This window comes from Leptidea sinapis, chromosome Z, assembly GCF_905404315.1.
Source record: "Leptidea sinapis chromosome Z, ilLepSina1.1, whole genome shotgun sequence".
Classification (NCBI taxonomy): Eukaryota; Metazoa; Arthropoda; class Insecta; order Lepidoptera; family Pieridae; genus Leptidea; species Leptidea sinapis.
The window spans coordinates 32,607,847-32,629,811 of NC_066312.1; the positions used below are offsets into that span (position 1 = coordinate 32,607,847).

At 35.2% G+C, this 21,965-nt stretch overlaps 1 protein-coding gene and 1 non-coding gene across 2 annotated transcripts; one reads left to right on the top strand and one right to left on the bottom strand.

The window, feature by feature from the left end:
• Nucleotides 1–2,274: 2,274 nt before the first annotated feature.
• On the bottom strand, nt 2,275–2,346 carry Trnae-uuc (transfer RNA glutamic acid (anticodon UUC)). The gene has a single exon. It is a non-coding gene; the product is annotated as a tRNA-Glu (tRNA).
• Nucleotides 2,347–12,037: 9,691 nt separating this feature from the next.
• Nucleotides 12,038–13,225, top strand: LOC126978784 (15-hydroxyprostaglandin dehydrogenase [NAD(+)]-like). The gene has a single exon (XM_050827854.1). The coding sequence runs from the start codon at nt 12,065–12,067 to the stop codon at nt 12,818–12,820; it is 756 nt and encodes a 251-aa protein (XP_050683811.1). The 5' UTR covers nt 12,038–12,064; the 3' UTR covers nt 12,821–13,225.
• Nucleotides 13,226–21,965: the final 8,740 nt, after the last annotated feature.

Consider the following 21,965-nt stretch of genomic DNA (forward strand, 5'->3'; position numbering starts at 1 on the left):
GAATTATGATAACAGTATTTTGAATAACAACTTTAATCAGCCAGTGTACGCTAAAAATTAAAAAAAAAGTATGTAAAAAGTAGTATATTACGTATCTAGGAAGAAATATAGGTCATTCTCACGCGATTGTCAATATTCCGCGCGTTGCAATGTCCTACTTATCTCACGTGGTGTGTATACGATTTTTTTCCTAACCGGATTAGTCCCTGGTACGAGTGACAAAAGTCGTCTTGACGGGAGAGAATCGGCTACTTTTGTCCCTCGTACCAGGGACTAAAAGACAGCTTTTCATCGAGGTGGGAAAAAAAAATACACTTTTAAACAAAAATTTAAGGATTGGGATACTAGAGGAATACGCATAAGAAGTGGCCGTTTATAAGAACTGTATGTTCTCGCGGTGAAAAACCACAAAAAAACAGGATGCAGTAATTAACATTCTCTACTCAATGTAGCAATTTCTTTGTTTTTTTTATAGAAGTCTCCCTTTGGCGTGGCATACTTGGCGTCGACGTTCAGTTCCGTGGTCACTTGGAAGAGTCGGCCAAACTGGCCTCTAAAAAGCTTGGTGTACTCAGTAAGACGAGACACTACATCACTATAAGCCATCACCTGCAACTATCTACTCACATGGAGTACTGTTCTCACCTCTGGGCGGGTGCTCCCCAGTACCAGCTTCTTCCTATTAACCGCATACAACGAAGAGCGGCTCGAATCAACGACGATCAAGTGATCTCCGAACGGCTTGATTCTTTGGCGTTGCGTAGAGAACCGCATATATCACGGGAAGTGCTCAGAGAAGCTGTCCCGGTTGATTCCAGCGGCCGAATTCCACCACCGGACATTACGTAGGAAATGCAAATTACCACTCGCATCACGTTGACGTCTGGCATTCCACAGCCGCGCGTTTCGTTAGTAATTTTTTGCCTCGCATAGTCACTTTGTGGAATCAATTATTGGCTGCTGTTTTCCCGAACTGATGCGACTTTAGGACCTTCAAGAAAAGAGCATATCACCACCGTAAAGGGCGGCAACGCATCTCTTGAAACCTGTTCTTGCGGATGTCCATGGTATGGTCCATTATAGAAAAAAAGTGGAGGACAAATGAGCGGGTCACCATCAGCAACAACAGTGGCATCACAGCAGCTAGACTTTTTGGAAGGCTTTCGCGCTTTTTTAGAATTAATCCATTTCGTATCATCCTGGAAACAAAAATGCACTGCACAAGAATTGTAGTACTGTGAACTGTGATTGTTTCCCGGAAGTTATTGATGGACGTATTAAAAAAGCAATAAACGCCGTATCATATTGCACAAGAATCTAATGCCTAATAGATTAGTATAGCAACCATATATCAGAGCGTATAGAATTTGTTTCTGCATACTTGTCTTACAATTTTTTTTTATCTGTAATGCGAAAATTTTGCCTTGAAAATATACAGAATATGTACAGCATGTCTAATCCGAATTAGAAAACGAAAAATATGCTCATGATATAACGTCAATGGGTGCAAGATCTTATGAACCGACCTAGGTTGACCGTTGATGTTTTAACCGGTTGGTATTTTCGGTTCCCATCGTGGCTTTCGTACTGATAATGTAGCAACATGAATATACACACACACGAAGCACCTAAATAATATTGTTAACATCAATGTTATAATACTAATAACTTTTATAATATTAATTCTCGAAGTTTTACAAAAGTGGGAACGAAGTAACTTCCACAATCCATCATAAAATTAAAAAATTCAAGCACCATTTAAATGCTCATGTTGTTATAAAACCAAGACTAAAAATAGACAAACGCTTTGAAATTATAGATAATCAGAGAAGACAAACTAACTGTGCAATCTGTTGGCCTTTACTTAATAAACATATTTTTTGTAATTTAATTTAGGACTAAGCGCATAAGTGATTTTAGGGTATGTATATGTATGTAACATTAATTAAAAAAACATAGGTTTTAACTAGGGATTAAATTCGTTGCTAGTTATTTAAATATTTAGTAGAATAAAATATTAAAAAATAAAACAAAATAAATTACTTCGAAAATTATTCAATTGAATAAATTTTATTTGGTACATATAATAATGATTCATTAAACAGCACAGTGAAATAACTATACTATTTAATACATTGATACTAAGAAATTGCATATCAATCCAAAAATAAAGATTGCAAGTTTCTTTAGCTAATAAGTTTTTACTTCTGACATGTAGACCTACGACAGAGATCGATAAAAAAATTATACAACTTTAAGAGATATAAAATCTAATTCCCGTACCGGGAATCGAACCCGAGCCTCCTGGGTGAAAGCCAGGTATCCTAGCCACTAGACCATACGGGATCTATCAACCGTGTTGAAAATGTGTAATTTTATCTTTGAAATTGGAAGTTAGAAATATAAATAGATTTACATAATCATCTTTATCGTTTTTATAACGATTCAAAAACGATGTTCCCAAGAGCTGTTTTGCCTTTAAATTTATTCACCATTTGTGATGGCTATCCATAACCAGCTCAACTCAAGTACTTCCGACAACGTACCTACGACCAAACTTTATAAGGAATTTCTTCAGCAAAGTTTTGGTCAACACCGGTCCTCAAACATTGCTTAAGTTATACAACAGCAAAAGACTACTTAAGTTTATGAAATATTTAAACTTAAGATTTAACGCGGCCATTGCTGGCACTTGAGATGTTCACATAATCCACATTCCATATGATAAGCATTATTGTGACTAAGCTATTTTTGTGTTAACAGTGCAGTTAACAGAAATAGGGACGGTAATTATTTTAAAAAATTCTTCGGAATACTCCCTGATCCTAATCATCATCTCCAAGGTGTCTACTACTGAATGTGTTTGTGGCCGTTGAGATCTTCTCACGAATCAACTCAAGTTTTTACGAATATAATATGATAAATTCAGCAATTTAAAAGATTTATTTATAGTGAGGATTCAGAAGCGCGTAGTTAAGCCAATGTAAGTAACTCCTATTTTTCCAAGGGATGGTCTGGCGTACCCCAGTGTCAGCTCGATCCATTCGACCGCGTGCAACGCAAAGCAGCTCGAATTGTAGCCGTTCACAGAGAACTGGGTTTCTCTGTGAACGGCTGGATTACTTGGTGTTGCGTAGTAACGTCCGAAGAGCTGTTTCACCTGATTCCTACCGCTGAATTCCACCTTCGCACGACACGCCCCAAGTTAGGATATCATCCCAACTATCTGGAGTGTGTGGCGGTCCTTCACAGTGCGATTGTCAAAGAGCTTTCTTTGACATACTACAAAGCTGTGGAATGAGCCTCCATGTGTGGTGTTTTTTTATGTTTATTTTATTTTCATAAATAAAGGGATGAAGTCTGAAGATGAATGGTTTTTATGAGATAGTGATAGATGGAGAAAAGCAGCATCTACCGCTTTTTCACAGCGTACTCATGTTGACACCATCCTTACAAACTCGATGTGCGGTGCTAAAGGAGTGGAATAAGCTTCCTTGTGCGGTGTTTCCGAGTCGATAAAAAATGGGTCAAAAAAGCACGTACTCCTTCCTTAAAAGCCGGCAACGCTCTTGTGATTCCTTTGGTGTGGCGGGAGAGTGTGGGCAGCGGTCATCACTTAACATCATGTTCAATAAAAAAGATTCCTCCAAATTACAAATGAACTATGGAATGAATTTCGTTTGCGTGGTATTTTTATCTCGATGAAGAAGGATAACAGCGCATATCAATCACCGAAAGGTTTATATACCTTCTTTCTTAACGGCTTGACTTGGCACTTGACGCTGAGAGACGTCGCTTCGTAGTGAGTGTTCTACAGTATTTATCACGAGGAGTATTCCGAAGAGCCTTTAATCCTGATCCTTGATGCTTAATTTAACTCATTCTCATCACTCTTACCGCTCTTCTCGAAGCCATGCTTATGCCTAATTATGAAATATTTGCGGATGGATGGCAGACGATTATAACAGAGTGCTTGCGTTTTCGTGACGGATGGATGAACGGTATTTGGATAAACTTATATATTATTTCATCATCATCATCAGCCGGAAGACGTCCACTGCTAGACAAAGGCCTCCCCCAAAGATTTCCACGACGATCGGTCCTGCCCTCATCCAAAGTATTCCCGCGATCTAGATCAGAGCGTCGGTCCATTTAGTGGGGGCCTACCAACACTGCGTCTTCCAGTACGTGGTCGTTATTCGAGGACTTTACTGCCCCAAAGGCCATCTGTCAGTGATTTTGGTTCTCCTACGGATCTCCTCATTTCGATTCGCATTCGGATTCGATGTCAAATCAAAATCAAAATCAGTTTATTCATGTAGGTCACGGAAATGACACTTATGTATGTCAAAAAAAATTGTTATTGAATCTACCGCTACTTCGTAAAGGGTTGAGCTAATGAGAAGAAGTAGCAAGAAACTCATTGCCACTCTTTTATATCAAAATGTACAAATCATTTCAATTACATGTTAAATGTAAAATGATGCAACAAACACACTCAAACGTCAAATAGTCAATGTCTTACACGAGTAAGTCAAAAAAGTAAATGTAAATTAATACAAAAGTTATTAAGTACAGTAGCTGCATCATCCACATACACCATAAATCAATAAAGGTATTTTGTGAGCATTGTATAAGCGATTATAAATAAATCAACATGTAAATATCCATACATATATATATATATATATATATATATATATATACACAATAACTTTTAAGAATCTGAAACCGAGTCTCCGGCAACAGGATCATCCTGCCACACAAGCAGCGCCCGTTCACGAGCATGACGCATGAGCCAGCCATCGCCTCCCTCAACCGTATTTTAGGGAAGGGAAATAATATGTATTTCATAATAACAGTAAATTTTGTATTTATTAACTATTACATTGTTGTATGTTTTTAATAAATTACTTACTTTAATATTGTAATTCGATCACGCCGTATTATTAAAGTATAAATAAATAACCAAAATGATTCTCAGCACTTGGTTTTTTAGGAACTTTACGCCGCGTAAATCAAAAAAGTGGTCAGCTTGGACGAAGGTGATCACTTGTCAGCTGGTGACTCAACTAATAATATTATGATCTGTAATACGAACCCTATCATGATTCACGTGTCACTTAAAACATCGTACTAAGAGCACAGCAATGAATTTCAAGGAAGTAAAGACAACAGTTTGCGCCTTGTGATATCTTAACAGCAAAGTTTAACCTAATCAAATGTAAGTGAAAAGGCATTAAATACATTAAAGGCGTTAATTTTTGCAAAATTGATTCATTTAGAAGTCTTATTGATGTCACTTCTAACTCTACCACCGCTTCGGAAACAAATGGCGCTCTGGGAGAGAAGAAGAAGCGTAAGAAACTGTCCCAGCATTATTTTTTGCGTTATTTTTAATAAAATATGCAATATTGTACTGTCATTGCTATTGCTATAAAATAATCATTATCTAGTCCCAGGCTGTCCGATCACTTAGGTATTCAGCTGTGGCGTAGTAGAATTTACGACAGAGCCATTTTTTAATAAAAAAATTAAATTTATTTATACATAGACGGCGGCGACGTGGGGCGGGTCGTTCCCTTCACTAAAATATGGTCGAGGGAGGTGATGGCTGGTCCATGCGTCATGCTCGTGAACGGGTGCTACTCGTGGTGGCTGGATGATCTTGTTACGGGGAGGTCTACTTGATGTGTTTTTTTTTATTATTATTTCCTTTAAAGTTAAAGTTATTATATATTTTATTTTATAAAATGCTCACATAATGCCTCTATTTATTTACGGTGTGTGTGGATTGATGCATCTACTATAATCAATAACTCTTGTGTTTATAAGTATTAATTTACTTTTTTTTCTTTTTTTGACTCACCACGAGTAAGTCTTTCCGTTTTTGACATTTGAGTATTGTTGTTGCGTCATGATTTGTAAAACAATTAAAATCTTGACTTAAAAGAGTGGCAATGAGTTTCTTGCTACTTCTTCTCATTAGCTCAACCTTTACGAAGTAGCGGTAAATTCAATAAGATTTTTTTATTTTTTATTTTTTTTTGACATTCATAAATGTCCTTTCCGTGACCTACATGAATGAAGTGTTTTTGAATTTGAATTTGAATTTGAAAATGCCTGAACAGTGACTGGGACTTTATTATAAAAGTGTATACATTTACCATTAAAGCTATTATGTATCCTATATTATTAGATTTAATTATATGTTAGTAAAGCCAAGATGATACTAAAAATTGTCTAAAAATTAAAAGTACATCACCTGTTTTTTATTTTTCATCTTTCATTCTTTCTAATATGTTTTGGAATTAATAGCAATGTTCGAATCGTAGAATATCTTCTTATTCATAAATTCTTACAAGTTTTGATGTATCAGGTTTTTTATTTTTTATTTTTATATTCAGGCCATGAATTATGTGGAAATAGAAGAGCTATTTAACTACACGGAGTAAATTTTAGGTATACCTTCTTGATATTACAATAAGTAGTGTTTTTTTGAAAAGTAACAATGACACACACCACACACACGCACACCTAAACATACACACACACACACACACATACACACACACACACACACAAACATAATGTTTGTATAATATTTTTCTTTTGTTACATTATATTTATAGACTTAATTTGTGATCCCTAGTTTTTGATTTTAATTGGTATGGAAGAGCGTGGCCTTTTGTCACAGGTGTCTCTCACTTAATAAAAGGTCACATCCACTATTATGTTTGTACCATTTTTGTTACATATTTGAAATACTTCGTGATTGTTGTAACTTAGAACATGGTTATGAGTTTGATAATTATTTGTATTAATTCCTATGAATAAACAACAATTTTATCAGACATAATGTGTAGTTAATTATTATAACTGATTAGGAATAATTCATGTGGAAATGATGTATAATTACTTATTGGAACTTCGTTACAACTAATTATGTAACGACGGATTACTTCTTCATTGAGTTATACTGAGGTCATCGAATCAGATTATATATCGAAAATGAGATATAGACTAGGAAATAGATATACTTCAAGAACGTTAAATACTATTTGAATTTCGAAGTGATAGTCCAGTAAAGAAAAATTTAAATCGACATTTTTTTCGGAAGTTTAAATTCTCGATCATATTTTCAGTTTTTTATGTAAAATGAGGATACAGAGTAAAAAAAATCGAAAATTAGCTTGCAGGGGTTGTAAAAACAATAAAAACTACCCCCGACAAGTCTATTATCACTCGTAAATGCAATAGAAAAAGAGATATTTACATCTTAAAATTGCCTTTGAGCCTGCTGCTACTGATAAAGTACCATAAGTTTTTCAAAATTCATCAAAAATTAACAAATTAACATTTTTTTATGGTTTTTTTTTTAAATCTTTTCTATTTTTCATGATTGACATATCTAGAGAAAAAAATTTAATATTTTTGACTCCGAATCCGTATTTTACATAAAAAAATGAAAATATGATCAAGAATTTAAACTTCCGAAAAAAATGTCGATTTAAAACTTTTCTTTACATAACATCTATAAAGAATATCATGAGATCAATTTCCGTGAGATGAATAGATGGACCAATCTATTTATGTTATTGTGACAGAAAAATATAATTTCTAATAGGCAAACTCAGACAATATGCAACATTTGAATAAGCTGAAGTTTCTGTTATTTAATTTATACTAAAAAACACAAAAAAACAAGTAGCAGAGTAAAATTAACTGCAAAAAAGTAAAAACTAACTTATAATAAGTTTAATTACCCTTTGTCCAGAAGTGGCCGTCTTCCGGCAGATGTGATGATGATGTTGATGAAGTTTAAAACCTCTTTTATTATGTGAATCACATTTTTCTATTAATCGTGAATACCTCTTATAAATACTTTTTGTATTATTGAATTTTATAAAGGTTTACGGAAGTCATATTCAAGGAGTTTGTTAATACTACGTAAGCGATTGGCCAAAAAACACATTGACAGAACAAAGCGAATAGAAAAAAGTGTTTATGTATAGACATTGTAACAAAATATATTTAATAATAAATTAGTTTGTTATGTTCTTACTAAATCAATTTTAAACAATCAAACATCTTATCATCATACTAATACTTCTTGTAAATAATGTGAATTTAATTAATGAAGAAATATTTATTATTTTATGTACATACTATTACTAAATTAATTACATAGTACTACATACATTTCACCTTCGCACGACTCGCTACAAGTTAAGATATCATCCCCACCATCTGGATGTGTGGCGGTCCTCCACAGTGCGGTTTTCAAGGAGCTTTCTTCCATGTACTACAATGCTGCGGAATGAGCTTCCATGTGCGGTGTTTCCGGGACGATACGACATGGGTACCTTCAAAAAAACCGCGTACACCTTCCTTAAAGGCCGGCAACGCTCTTGTGATTCCTCTGGTGTTGCAAGAGAATGTGGGCGGCGGTGATCACTTAACACCAGGTGACCCGTAAGCTCGTTTGTCCTCCTATGCCATAAAAAAAAATACTATGAATATATGAATTGTATTGCCGATATTAAAATCGCGATACAAAAGTAACTGTTGATCGTAGATGGGTGAAAATTTGAAGTTGTATGTATTTTTTAAATGCTGACTCGAAAAAAATGTCAAAAAAATTTAAATAAAAATTGGCCTGGACCCTTAACATTTAGGGGGATGAAAAATAGATGTTGTCCGATTCTCAGACCTACCCAATATGCACTCAAAATTTCATGAGAATCGGTTAAGCCTTTTTGAAGGAGTTTAACTACAAACACCGCGACATGAGAATTTTATATATTAGATAATAATAATAAAGTGAATTGGCATGCTATCATTGGAAGAATACTTACATATTGGTTTTACTTTTATTTATTGAATTATATGGATCTTAATAATACAATCCTATTGATATAACTGAAGTATTCCAATTTCGCTTGTACACTTCATCTAACATATCCCCACAAGAAATAATCTAGTGTGGTTGCATAGAATGACCTCCCAGACCATTTTTCATCATAAGATAATAAGGGACGAGACAAACAGGACGTCCAGCTGATGGTAATTGATACGCTCTACCCATTACAATGCAGTGCCGCTCAGGAAAAACGAATCCTGAGCTGCACTACAATTGAGCTCGTCACCTTGAGAAATAAGATGTTTAGTCTCATTTGCCCAGTAATTTCACTAGCTACGACGTCCTTCAGACCGAAACACAATATTGCTTACACATTACTGCTTCACGGCAACAATATACGTGGTTGTGGTACGCATAATCTAGCCGGCATCCTATGCAGAGGAGCCTTCCACTGGTAAATGCGCTTCTTACGACACCCTTGGGCGTGGGATTTCCCTATTATTTTTATGCTATTGGGAAGCACAGGGGACATTTGATACAGCCGTTCAATTGTTGAACGGAGTACTAGTTTTTTTTTTTTTAAATCTATGAATGCAGTTATTCTTGTCACTAAAATCAATAACATGGTTCCAGTGTATAGTTTATAATTTCATATATTGCTTGCCTTAATTGCCCATTGTCCACCTGTTTAGATCAATAATTAATTCCAACGAATAATTAATTAACAAATTGGGCTGTTAAGTATCGTTTACGAGTCTTAACTGTGAACACAGGCCTTAAAAATACATTTAATCAATTCAACAGTACAAGAACAAAAGAAAATGGAGACTTCTTCGATGTTTTTTTTATAATCATGGCTAAATATAGACAGACACGTTGTGTTAACCTTTAAAAATAGTTGTTTTCCTACTTCTTATCGCATTTACTATATACTGAGTACAATTATCTACTTGCAAACAAAATTGATGTGTCCGTTTGTATTGTCAAAATAACAGCGTATTATTCAAATTCAAATATTTTTATTCAAAATAGGATTTAAAATCACTTATTGAACGTCCAAATCTACCACCCATTCAAAAGAGACTGCCTCAGACCTGAGAAGAATGGGCGCAAGAAACTCAGCGGGCTTTTTTTTTAATATAAAATATGGATTACAATGTAATAAATATCGTACAATAAACATTTATAATTAAAGAGCCTGAGGGTGTTCGCTTTATTCCCAGTCCGTGGTGTCATTAAGAAAATCGTTTATGCTATAATAACCTTTCCCACACAAACGTTTTTTAACAATTCTTTTAAATTTCGTAACACATTTGTTTTGTACATTTTCTGGGATCATATTGTAGAAGATATACATCGCCCAACAAAAGACTTACTAACTCGACCCAACCGAGTAGTAGGCATAACAAGTTTATGTTTGTTTCTCGTGTTAACATTACGAATGTCACAGTTTCTAGAAAATTCCTCAATGTGCTTATGAACATACAAAACATTATCGAAAATGTATTGAGAAGCAACAGTCAAAATGTTTATTTCTTTAAATTTTTCTCTTAATGATTCTTTAGGACCTAGGTTATAAATCGCGCGAATAGCCCTCTTCTGCAGCACAAAGATAGTATTAATATCGGCCGCACTGCCCCATAACAATATACATTATATTAATTAAAACATAATATTAATGTGGACATTATAGTTAGACGGATCTACGATCATTTGGTCCCAATCGTCATCCTCACTTACATCCGCGGCAGGATCATGCAAGTATAACTGCCGTGGTATACCAGGGCACCATGGTTCTCCTGATAGATAATCAACGAGGCATTATTGACCAAGAAATGGCGGTCACCGCACATCTGATAGGGCAACCGATTTAAAGATGCTTCAGCAACATTGTGGCTCAAATAGCTCCAGAACAGACTTGTAAACAGAGTCAGAAATAAAACTTCATGACAACAAACTCCAGAAAATAAATTGATTTCGAAGTGATAGCTTCTTATTTATTTATTTTACTTAAATTGAAACGGTTTAGTTACAGATTATTCATTATTAATTCCGACATTCGTCTCGCTCATAGTACTTCAGCCATTCTGATATTATTCCCGTTCATTGCCGATCAAGTCACACTCAGGGTTTGCGTTCAGATGAGGATGCGGGTAGGAGATAGGTGACTGTGCATGCGCTACTTTGCGCCTCTGCGGAATCGCAAACAGATCATGCCTACGGTTGCAGAGGTATATGTTCGGAAAACACACCCGACACAGCTTATCACCTAACTAATCGATCTTACCATCAAAAACTCTACAGGCAGTAGTGAGTTGTCGGTACTCCCGCCGAACTTTCAAAGAATAATAGTTCAGAGAATCCAGAGTAAATTTGGTTGGATTTAGGTAAAGATAATATGGGAGGGTTAACCGCTTCGTAACGTAACGCATTACTGCAGTCTGTCTGGCTTCCCTTTCTCTCACGCGTATGGCAGTGGTAGGCAGGTTCCTCCCCTCTCACTCTAACCAAATGTTACTTTTATAGGATACTAATAATGTTAATACACGAAATTCTAATGTAATTCAGGAATTGTAACTAACAATTAAATATATTTTATAATCTGAACCTTTCCTATCATTATCGTTAATATAAATAATATTTAAGTACTAACCTATAACTTATATTAGGTTAAGTTATCACTTCTGTCGGGGGTCCCGAGACGCACACGTTTTTTTTCTTTCTTGTGTTTTTTTAATCCGGCTAACTTCAGAAAATGGACGGGTCAGAAATTTCCCTGGCAATAATTCATGATAGAATTACTTAAGCTATAATGTCAAATGTCACTTTTAATGTTGAACTCTCTTAGTTTAGAAACCAGTCTCTCGCAATTACCTGTATAATTCGATTCGATCATTCGATTCTTGCATTCTAATGTTAAATGTGAAATTGTATTGCGAAAATAAAGTATTTATTGTTTATTTATTCATAGATTATTATTTATTCATAATTTGAAGTTCCGTTTAAAAATAAACTCTCAAAATAATGATTCAAGTTTGAGATTGCCACGCAAACGAAATCTATGCGGGTGAATAAGAATGATTTTATTCGTGCGTCGGCTGCTTATGACCTAACCGGTTTAGTAATCAGTTACACACACAACACCAGGTAATCTATAAATATAAGGAGTAGTAAGAATGTTGTTCATTTCAATCGTAAACAATGTCGGTGGCTGTGATAGATAAAGTTGTGCTTATCACTGGTGCTGCTAGTGGCATTGGGCTATCTATGGCAGAAGCCTTTCTGTCAAAGGGTGCCAAATTAGTCTTCATTCTAGACATTAACGAAGTTCAAGGCAAGGAAGCGGAAAAGAAATTGAAAGACCAATATGGGAATGATAAAGTTGTTTTTATAAAATGCAATGTTGGAACAGATCTCGAAAAAGTTTACGATGAAGTTACAAAAATTAGTGAGACTATTGATGTTGTAATTAATAACGCTGGTGTTCAGAACGAGAAGAATATCAATAAAACTATAGATATAAACGTAGTTGCTCTTATGGAATGGACTATGAAGTTTTACGAGCGCTTTAGAAAGGACAGAGGAGGTCCTGGGGGTACTATTATAAACGTTTCGTCAATATTTGCTTATAGAATAGAACCGTTCATCCCATACTACCACGCGTCCAAATTCGCTGTAATGGGCTTTTCCAGATCTTTGGGTCATCAGTACAATTACAAAAAATCTGGTGTCAGGGTTATAACGCTGTGCCCTGGACTAACAGTAACGCCTATGGCAACTAATCCAAATGTCCTGGATGACGAAGGAATAGATGATTTGCGTAAATCGTTAAGTGAATATGAATGGCAAGAAGTTGATGCAATGGGCCGCGGAACAGTAGAGGTATACCAAAATGCTGAAAGTGGCTCCGCATGGGTGGTTGAAGGTGATAAACCTGCAAAAATAGTACATGCATAGAATTTGAAACGGTGCTTTTATTGGTGTAAAATTGGAAATCTTTTTAAAATCTCTGTCAAAGTCTTGACAAATTTAAATTAAATATTTGGTCGATATGATTTAAAAAGTGATCCAGTGACCATAAAATGTAGCTTCGTGATTATAGTGTAGTTTAAAAGTAATTCATAAAAACTTATAATATCAATACCTTTATATTAACTAATAATTATTCAAAGTATATTATGTAGTTACTATATTATCTTATATCTACTGATTTAAATTATATTATCTGATTTTAATGTTATGCAATCTGATTAAAAATATATATATATATATCATGTTTTAGTATCTACTTGACCTTGGCTGCAGAGTTCTATGATTTATATTAGTTTCAAGATAGACATTACAATAAAAACATAACCATGCCATATGTTTTTACTTTAAATATGCTTTTTAAATAAGTAATACACAATATACACAATCACTTGGGTGATCGAAAAAAAAAATATAAATGTTATAAAAATGGGATATAATGGGATAGCATCGATTTTAAAATCACCTTTAGATTAATATTAGCTAAAGAAGAAAAGCTAAAGAGTATTAAAATATATTTAAAATGAAATTGGGCTTGATAAAAAAACTGCAAATCGAAGTTATTTTGGTTCTAAGTCTGGCAAAAACGGGGAACCTCTTAAATAACACTTTTTATTAAGAAATCAAGATCATATTATAACGTATCCACTATAGTAAATATAATACAAATAATTCAATTTCAATATTTTTATTTTGATTAATGATGCAGGCGGCATTTCCGCATTGGATAGCTATGTTGATCCGTTGACCAAAATAGTTGCCAGCGCTTTGGTTTCCAGTTATAGCGCTATTGAGGCGCGTAGATGAATATATATAATACAATATAATACTTTGTAGTGAAGTGTCTCGACACCAAACATGCCCTTGATTATCAATAACTAAAATATATCAACCAATCAATAAAATATCCATTACTCAATGTGATTATGCTCATAATTCAATTGTTTATCTTTTTATAATTTTATAAGTTTAATATTAAGGTGAATCATCTGAGCTTCTGTCGTTCGCTCGCGCGCTGTTGGGATGCCTGTAGTTTTGGTGCGCAACAAATAAGTAAAAATGGACAATTTACAATGAAATTGACTGTTTTGATACTCGAAAAAGATATTTCAGGCCAGTATAGGAGTATCCAACACGTAGTGTTTAAATTATCTTTGTATCCAACTGCTAATTTGGTTTAAGAGATTGAACTGTCGTCGAATCGTCTATGATGTTTTCCTCTAATTTCACTAGATGGCGCTCTTTCGACGCTATACAAATCATAGTTAATTTACGCGATCGATAAGGTAAAAAATCTTATACTTGACACTCTGGTCTGTCTAGTTGCCGAGGGCTGTCCAAGCTGGATCAGCTGCCGTGTGCGGCATGCCCGTTCTACTAGATTTATATATCAACATATTGGCTCGCGCGGCAAAAGAAGGTCAACTTGGGTCGAACATGGACTCGCTGCCGCGCGTAATTTGTACGCACCATTATACGAGAATCTAATCAAATATTGTCGCACCTAGCCAAGGTTAATGCCAACTTGAAGGTGAAGATCAACACATTATTTATTACAATTTTATTACTACTTATCAAAAGTAATATAATATATCAGATGCACTTTGTTTATCGTAAAGGAAAATATAAAATTACTGCATTGAACGGTTGGTAAGTTGTCAATATTTAGTTCTTTGTGTGAAAAACAAACATACAGCCATATTTATATCATGTTAATAATTACTTTATAGGTTATATAACATAGTGAATCTTAAGAAAGGATGAAGGAGGAAATTACAAATTAAGTTTAAAGAGCCAATCGCTCAAGTTAGAGATATAAAAATAACCTTAATGGTACCATTAATTTTTTTAATATAAGCTACAAAATTCTAAACTCTACTAATTCTAAACAATTTTAAATCGAAAAACCTAGTTGTGGGCGGTCAGTTGAAAATATTGACACCGATTCTTTTAACCAATCACTAGATAACATAATAACAGTGATGACCTACGGTACGCAGACGTGGTCGCTAACTATGGGCCTTATTAGAAAGCTCATGGTCGCTCAGAGGGCAATGGAGAGGGCTATGCTCGGAGATTTCCTGAGAGTTCGAATCAGAAATGAGGAGATCCATTGGAGAACCAAAGTTACCGACACAGCCCAAATGATTGCGCAACTGAAGTAGCAGTTGGCAGGGCACATAGTTCGTGAGACCACGTACCGGAAGACGCAGTGTTGGTAGGCCCCCCACAAGATGGACCGACGATCTGGTCAAGATCGCCGGAATACGTTAGATGGGTGATGATCATCGTGGAAATCTTTGGGGAAGGCCTGTGTCCAGTGGAACAATGGAAAGGACCAAAATGTTGTTCCTCTATGAAGTAAAATAATAATAATTTATTTATAAAAAATAATTGTCGTGTGTTATATTATCTTGTCTTTAAGAACTTTTAAGCTTTAACTTAAAGACACAAATATACTACTATTAACTGGCAGAAAATTTATTGAATTAGGCGTTACTTTGCGGAAATCCATAATTATATATTTGTAGTGGCGGAATTAACACTAAAGAAAACTTAAATCATTTGTATTATTAACTGGCAGTTAAAGTATTCAAAAGCAGCTTCATTCAATGTTTTAAATTAATACCAACTTAACGAGCATTTGGATACACCGTAAAAGGAAACAGATTTCATTCTGTCATGTTGATACTTCATTGCAATATTGCAAATGGTGATATTTCGTCGCTAATTAAAGGCGACTCAAAGCCAAACATGCTTTGCTCACTAATTGATATGGCAGATGTACACTACGTTCTGAAATTCGTATTGAAATTGTTTATCATTTATTGAAAGTCAAAAAAGGTACATTGGAAATATGCCACAGGCCTGTAAAAGAAACAGCACAAGGAACTGGCAACTTTAGCAACAAACAGAGATGCAAAAAAAATATAATTGTCGAAATCAAGAACGTCGAGCCAAGAAGTTAGGAAGAAGTAGGAAGATGTTTTCGTACTCGTCTTGGCTCGGGTATAATCAGCGTGCGGTGCGAGTGCGGTCGAGTCGGGAGCGTCGAGCGACCAGGCAGTCGAGGAACGCACGCGCATGTGCACGAAATAATTTATTTACGAATTAATCTCTGTAATCTATTATAGCTATTTGTGAAGTGAAAAGTTTCTTGCTTATTATTATACAGTATGTTTATAACACTGTGTTTTACTTGATAAACGCCCACAACAATGGACAATCTCGAGATACTGCATGAGACACAGTACCACACAAGAAACGAATTATGGCGGTAGATGAAAAATATTGTTGGAACAGAAAAGTCCAAATTTATGGCGTTGTTAAATGCTATGAATGTAATGACTAGGGGGTTTTCTGTGAAAAATACACAATATCTCGAATTACCCGAATTCGACAGATAAAACTGATGTAAATGCAAGATCGGAGATCTCTTTAATAGACATTTGCATGGCGAATAATCCAGTTCAGAGGTCGTCGGTTATGATAGCTCTTAGCAGATCACTCAAAGGTCAAGCAGTGGCGTGGCTATCACAGATTTCATTCCAATAACGTCAGTACTAAACATTTTTATTGCCTGTTTTGATTGCCCAGAATCACCTGCCGCATCTTAATAAATATAAGCAACGAATCTCCTAAATACGATAAGCGCGATTGATGTAGTCATGAATGAAATGATGGAAACATTGGACAGTTGAACAAATAGCTGTTTTTACATAATATGGTGACAATGTAATATCGTATAATAAAAGTAATTTTTAATAACCTGAAGGCAGTCGAACCCCATTCACAATCAGTGGTATCATTATAAAAATCATTTATGTTGTAGTAACCTTTACCACACAAATGTTTTAAACAATTATTTTGAATTTCGTAATACATTTCTCTTTAACATTTTATGGAACTAAGCATGTACATCGCCCTACAAAAGACTTACCAACTCGACTTAGCCGAGTAGTAGGCATTATAAGTATGACATATACTTGTGTAGTTCCTAGTGTTAACAGTATGGCTATTACAGTTTCTAGCAAATTCACTTATGTGCTATGCACATACATAACATTATAAAGAATACATTGAGAAGCAACAGTTAAAATGTTTATTTCTTTAAATTTTGCTCTCAATTATTCTTTAGGATCTATTTATTACTCTATCCTATCTCCGCACTAGGTTATAAATAGCGCGAATAACCTCGTCTGGAGCAGAAAGATTGCATTAATATACCATAGGACATAATACTATTAAAATATCTAAAGTAAACTAGTCGCGCCATATCTATGGCAACTATTTCAAACAAAATATAATTATCTAAATTAGTTCAGGGGTTTTGGAGTAATCGAGGTAAATTTCGTCAAGTTCGTTAGGTAGTCAGTTCTTTTTTGAAGTCCGTTAATAAGCATGGTTAAGTAATTGAAATATATTCCGAATTCAAAAGTTAGTATTTCGGATAACAAACCATTAAGGCTGAAAGTCGCGTGAATCCTTTTATTTGAGTGGCATAAAACGGCAATCGATTCAAAGGTTCTTTCGAGTTTTCGGGTTATCCAATCATAGCTTTTTTGTTAAGGCACCGATCCGAAAACAGAATTACTGCCGGATGGTCGATAACGAACTTAAAACACGATGCAAAGTTTCCACAAACAATCTATTTTATTGGTTTTAAAATTGTCATGTGATTTTATGGATCGGAATGTCAGGCGCACCAAATAGACGAATATCTGCACGACGAGTGCAGATGTCGCTTCATCATGTGCCTTCTACCGCAGGTGAATAATAAAATCTGTTTAACCTAATCGCATAAACGTATTAACTTTTAGTAAGAATGTTGGCACCAATTTTTGGGAAGGTATTTGAGGCAACTGAAAACTAGTTCCATTTTTTTTCAAAAATATCTGGCAATATGCAATTTTTATATCTTATAGTTTTATATTTTAAAAAATAAAAGTAAAAATAAGCCAGACGATTAAGTCGGGTCGTTTTAACATTAACAGGCGCGTGGAAAAAAAAATTGCAAAAAATATAAAAATGTATTTGAGGCAACTTGAAATTTTTATAGGGTATTATTTTTAAGTAAAAAATAAGATTCTCAAAAAGGCAGATCATTTTGGTGAGACTTTCTAGCTGCCAGGTAACCCTGACTAAATCATCTGGTTTATTTTTACTTTTATTCTTTAAAAGGAACAGTCCTTAAATTTCGCCAACAAAACTAATTCATTATACTTAGTTTGTATGCGAGAAAACAGGAAAATACGAAACATAAATCTGTTCTAGATTTTATAACCGGTCAGAGCTGCAGTTGTTCATATCTACGGATGGAGTTTATTGGCTAGAGTCATACATGAGCGCCCGAAACGACGCATGCACACATACACACGATTTACATGACCGCTAAACAATCTTGGGAAGACAAACCAATTGAGTGCCACGCCGTGCCCACCTGAGACTGGTCGCTGTCCGAGTTAAATTAGCTGCACCGCGCCATCCGCTTCATCAATCTTTTTGTATGTACCGTACCAACCCTAAGGGACTACGCGCACTTAGTCAGCTCCATTCGCGTTTCGCTGAACGATTTTGGTCACACTTATACAGCTCTGCTTCTATCAGCCGCGTACGGCGTCGTAAGAATGAGAATAATAACTTTAAATCACGTCTGCACTCTTTAATCTTTGCGTGCATAATAATACAGGTCCGCCGTATTCGACGGCGAACAGCGCTGTACGCGGCGGAACAGCGCCGAACGCTCTCAATAGCATTCGCATAATAAAAACACATTTATCCTCATTTTATGCTGGTTTGCCGCGAAAGCAGAATGGACGCGGAAAGCTGAATCGACGCGTACACGTCTCCATACAAAATTGTTGTTTTCTATGGACAAAAGCTGAATAAGTGCGCGTAGTCCCTAAGGCTCCGCCCAGTTGTAGATATAAATATCATGGAGACTGCTGAGTTACGCTACTGTTCTATTACTTGTATTGTACTAGAGTAGAGTCACACTAAAAAATGCACGCGATGGCAATAGCTTCTTTAAATATTAAATACTCAATTACATTGCAGACCAATTGATACGATCTCAAATAGTCATCAAGCCAAAAACTAACAATAAGTTTCCCAATAAATTTGAAATACTATTCTTTAAGTAAGTATTCTATGATATCTAAGGCCATTGAAATTTTATTTTGTTATTATATGCAACGGTTGCTTTGTACATTCGAAAAGGCGATCTTCACCGGGACCTTAACAATAAATTCGTTAACAAACTTATAAAAAATACGTTGAAATTCATCAACATAGACTTCATCATCCCGTGAATGTCGAGGTAATCCAGCTCCTTGACAACACAGATATAGTAAGATGACTAAAACGAACAAAACCATTTGAGTTAGTGTAGTGCTAGTGAATTACTGTAATACAATATAAAAATAATTATATTATGAAAGACACATCAACAAAGTGTTAATGGACACATTCTTAGTTTAATATATCTAGCAGTTTAAGTTAATGTACAACAACTTTTTAGCCTAAGTTAAGCTTGATTGTAATGCAAGTGGGGCAAAATTATAATTTTTTATTATTATGTTTCCTGAATGAAAAAATAAATAATTGCAAAAGCTCTTTGAATCTCCCTATCAATAACTGAGCAGCTGGATGGTTCAGAAATTTTAATGCCTTATTAATAAACGCAATGTAAAGTTACTCCAAGTTTAAACTTACTTTTACGGTAAAATACGATAAAGAAAAAAGTTTTAAATATGGAATAATTTTACTTCGCTTTTATTAATAATACAGTTAGAGTATGAGTATAAAGCTCGCACTTAAATACCTGAAATATTTGAAGAAAATGAGGAGAATAGTCTTGAGGCGAATAAATGTAAGGTCAAAGTCCAGACTTCTGTGACATTTTTCTTAAGTAACGAGTTTCTCGTAACCGAGGAAGTAACTCAAATAATAATTGTGGAGATGCGCTTTGGGCAAATCTGTCATAAACATTGCTTAAAGTAGACCCTCAGACTTATATAATAAAATAGACGAATCTAGGGATTGGACAGTGCCATTAAGGCGCGCGAGGCTTATATGTTATACTTACAATTTATGTTTATGTTGCGCTTGTTGGTATATATCAGTGTATATAGCAATACTATCAGATTGTAATACACCGGTATATGGTCTTAAAGAGCTTCTAGATAGATCCATTAAATTCTCTAATTGTGTAGAAATATCTTACGAGGACCATCGAAAATGCTACTTATTAAATTTTAAGTCTGAAAAGTATTAACATCTAAATGTGAACGAAGAACTCTTAACCGTATGCTTAGAAAGGTAATAATGATAAATTGATGAATAATGTTACACCTTTTTTCATTTTTTTTAATGAAAATACGGGCTCAGCTCATTACAATTCAGTGCCGCTCCGGATTCTTGAAAAGTCCAAAAATTCTGAGCGAGCACTACAATTGCTCTCGTCACCTTGTGACATAAGATGTTAAGTCTCATTTGCCCAGTATTTTCACTCGCTACGGCGACCTTCAGATCGAAACACAGTAATGCTTACACGTCACTGCTTCACGGCAGCAATAGGCGCCGTTGTGGTACCCATAATCTAGCCGGCATCCTGTGCAAAGGAGCCTCCCAATGGTAAATAGAAGATCAATAATATTTCGTTTGAACCTTTTATTCTCATTTTCGCGCTTATCTGTCTTAATTTTCTAAGTCGATGTAGTGGTTTGTACGGTTTGCTGATTTTGAGTAAAATCTGTGTTTATTATCCGCAATTTGTTAAGTAAAGCATATTCTAGACGGATGTAATCCAGCGTCCCATCAAGGGTGACCTTGCTGGATGCCATCTATGTAGAATGCAGATGTAATCCAGATATTTATATGACCTTTATCATCCTTGGATCGTGGGCGCGTGATTCCCTCCGCGTTTGGAGAGTGTGGATTACATCTGTTTAGCCGGCGGATTACATCTAACAAAGACAGTTGCGCTGTAACATGTAATGAGTGCAGACGTATTCTCACGAAGACAAGAGTCCCCAACGCGAAATTATAAGTTGCCTCATTGTTCTTTATACATATCTTCCATGCGTGTGGAATATAACGTCCTAAACAAGCAATGACGTTCTGCAAAAGAAAAGGAATTGGGAGTTACTACTGCAAAAATATAGAACAGTTGGAAAATAAAACTGCTAAAGCAAGATCCACTTTTTGAAGTTAGTTAGACAGTTTGACATCCGTATCTTTCAGGGGAATATTCACTTTACTGGTCTCAAAAATTGCTGGAACTTCTTGTGTAGCTTGAAAATTGTATTAGTTGGAGCTCGATTTAGGATCTTGCTAATTCTGTCTGTAATACCCTTTACATATAAGGTAGCATTATTGTTACAAGAGAACTGCTGCCGATAAACTACTTAGGTAGTTTAGCGGATTGTTATTAATTTGAAATATGTAATGCCCACTTGAATAAATGAATTAAAAATAAACATGGCAGGTGTGCTGGTATACGAAGAGGCTGCAGTTTGTTCTCATGGAGTATTTCCTTGACATGCTCTAACTCCTTATTGAGATGGTAAGCATCACATAGACTATGGGCTCTCTGGAACAAACATTTATCTACAAGAAGAAGTTGTGATGGGTGGTAATGGTAATTCGTTAGGTACCTATGAGTGTGGATTGCCTTTCTGTAAATAGTGTGGCTTATTGAACCATCAACTTTGCGTATAAAAGGTCCAAAAAAGGCAGTCGGCAGTAACTTTCGATCCACAGTGATCGTGGTTCGTGCATTGTGATTAACAATCGCAATGTACGAGCCGAGCGTAGCGTGCCGCGGTAGCAGCGGACGAGTGCCAGAACCGAATCGTCCCCTGTTATATTATGTCCCATGTTTACTATGATTGTCTTGCAAATTGCGTATGAAAAACAATTGACCAATCAGAACGTTAGACGTCTCACATTGCTAACTTCATTTGTAATATACCTAGATTTAATGTAATATTACTACAGTGTACCCGTGACACTACAATGTCACTAAAACCAGGCCGTTAAATTGCAAGAAACGAAGTCGATTGATTATAAT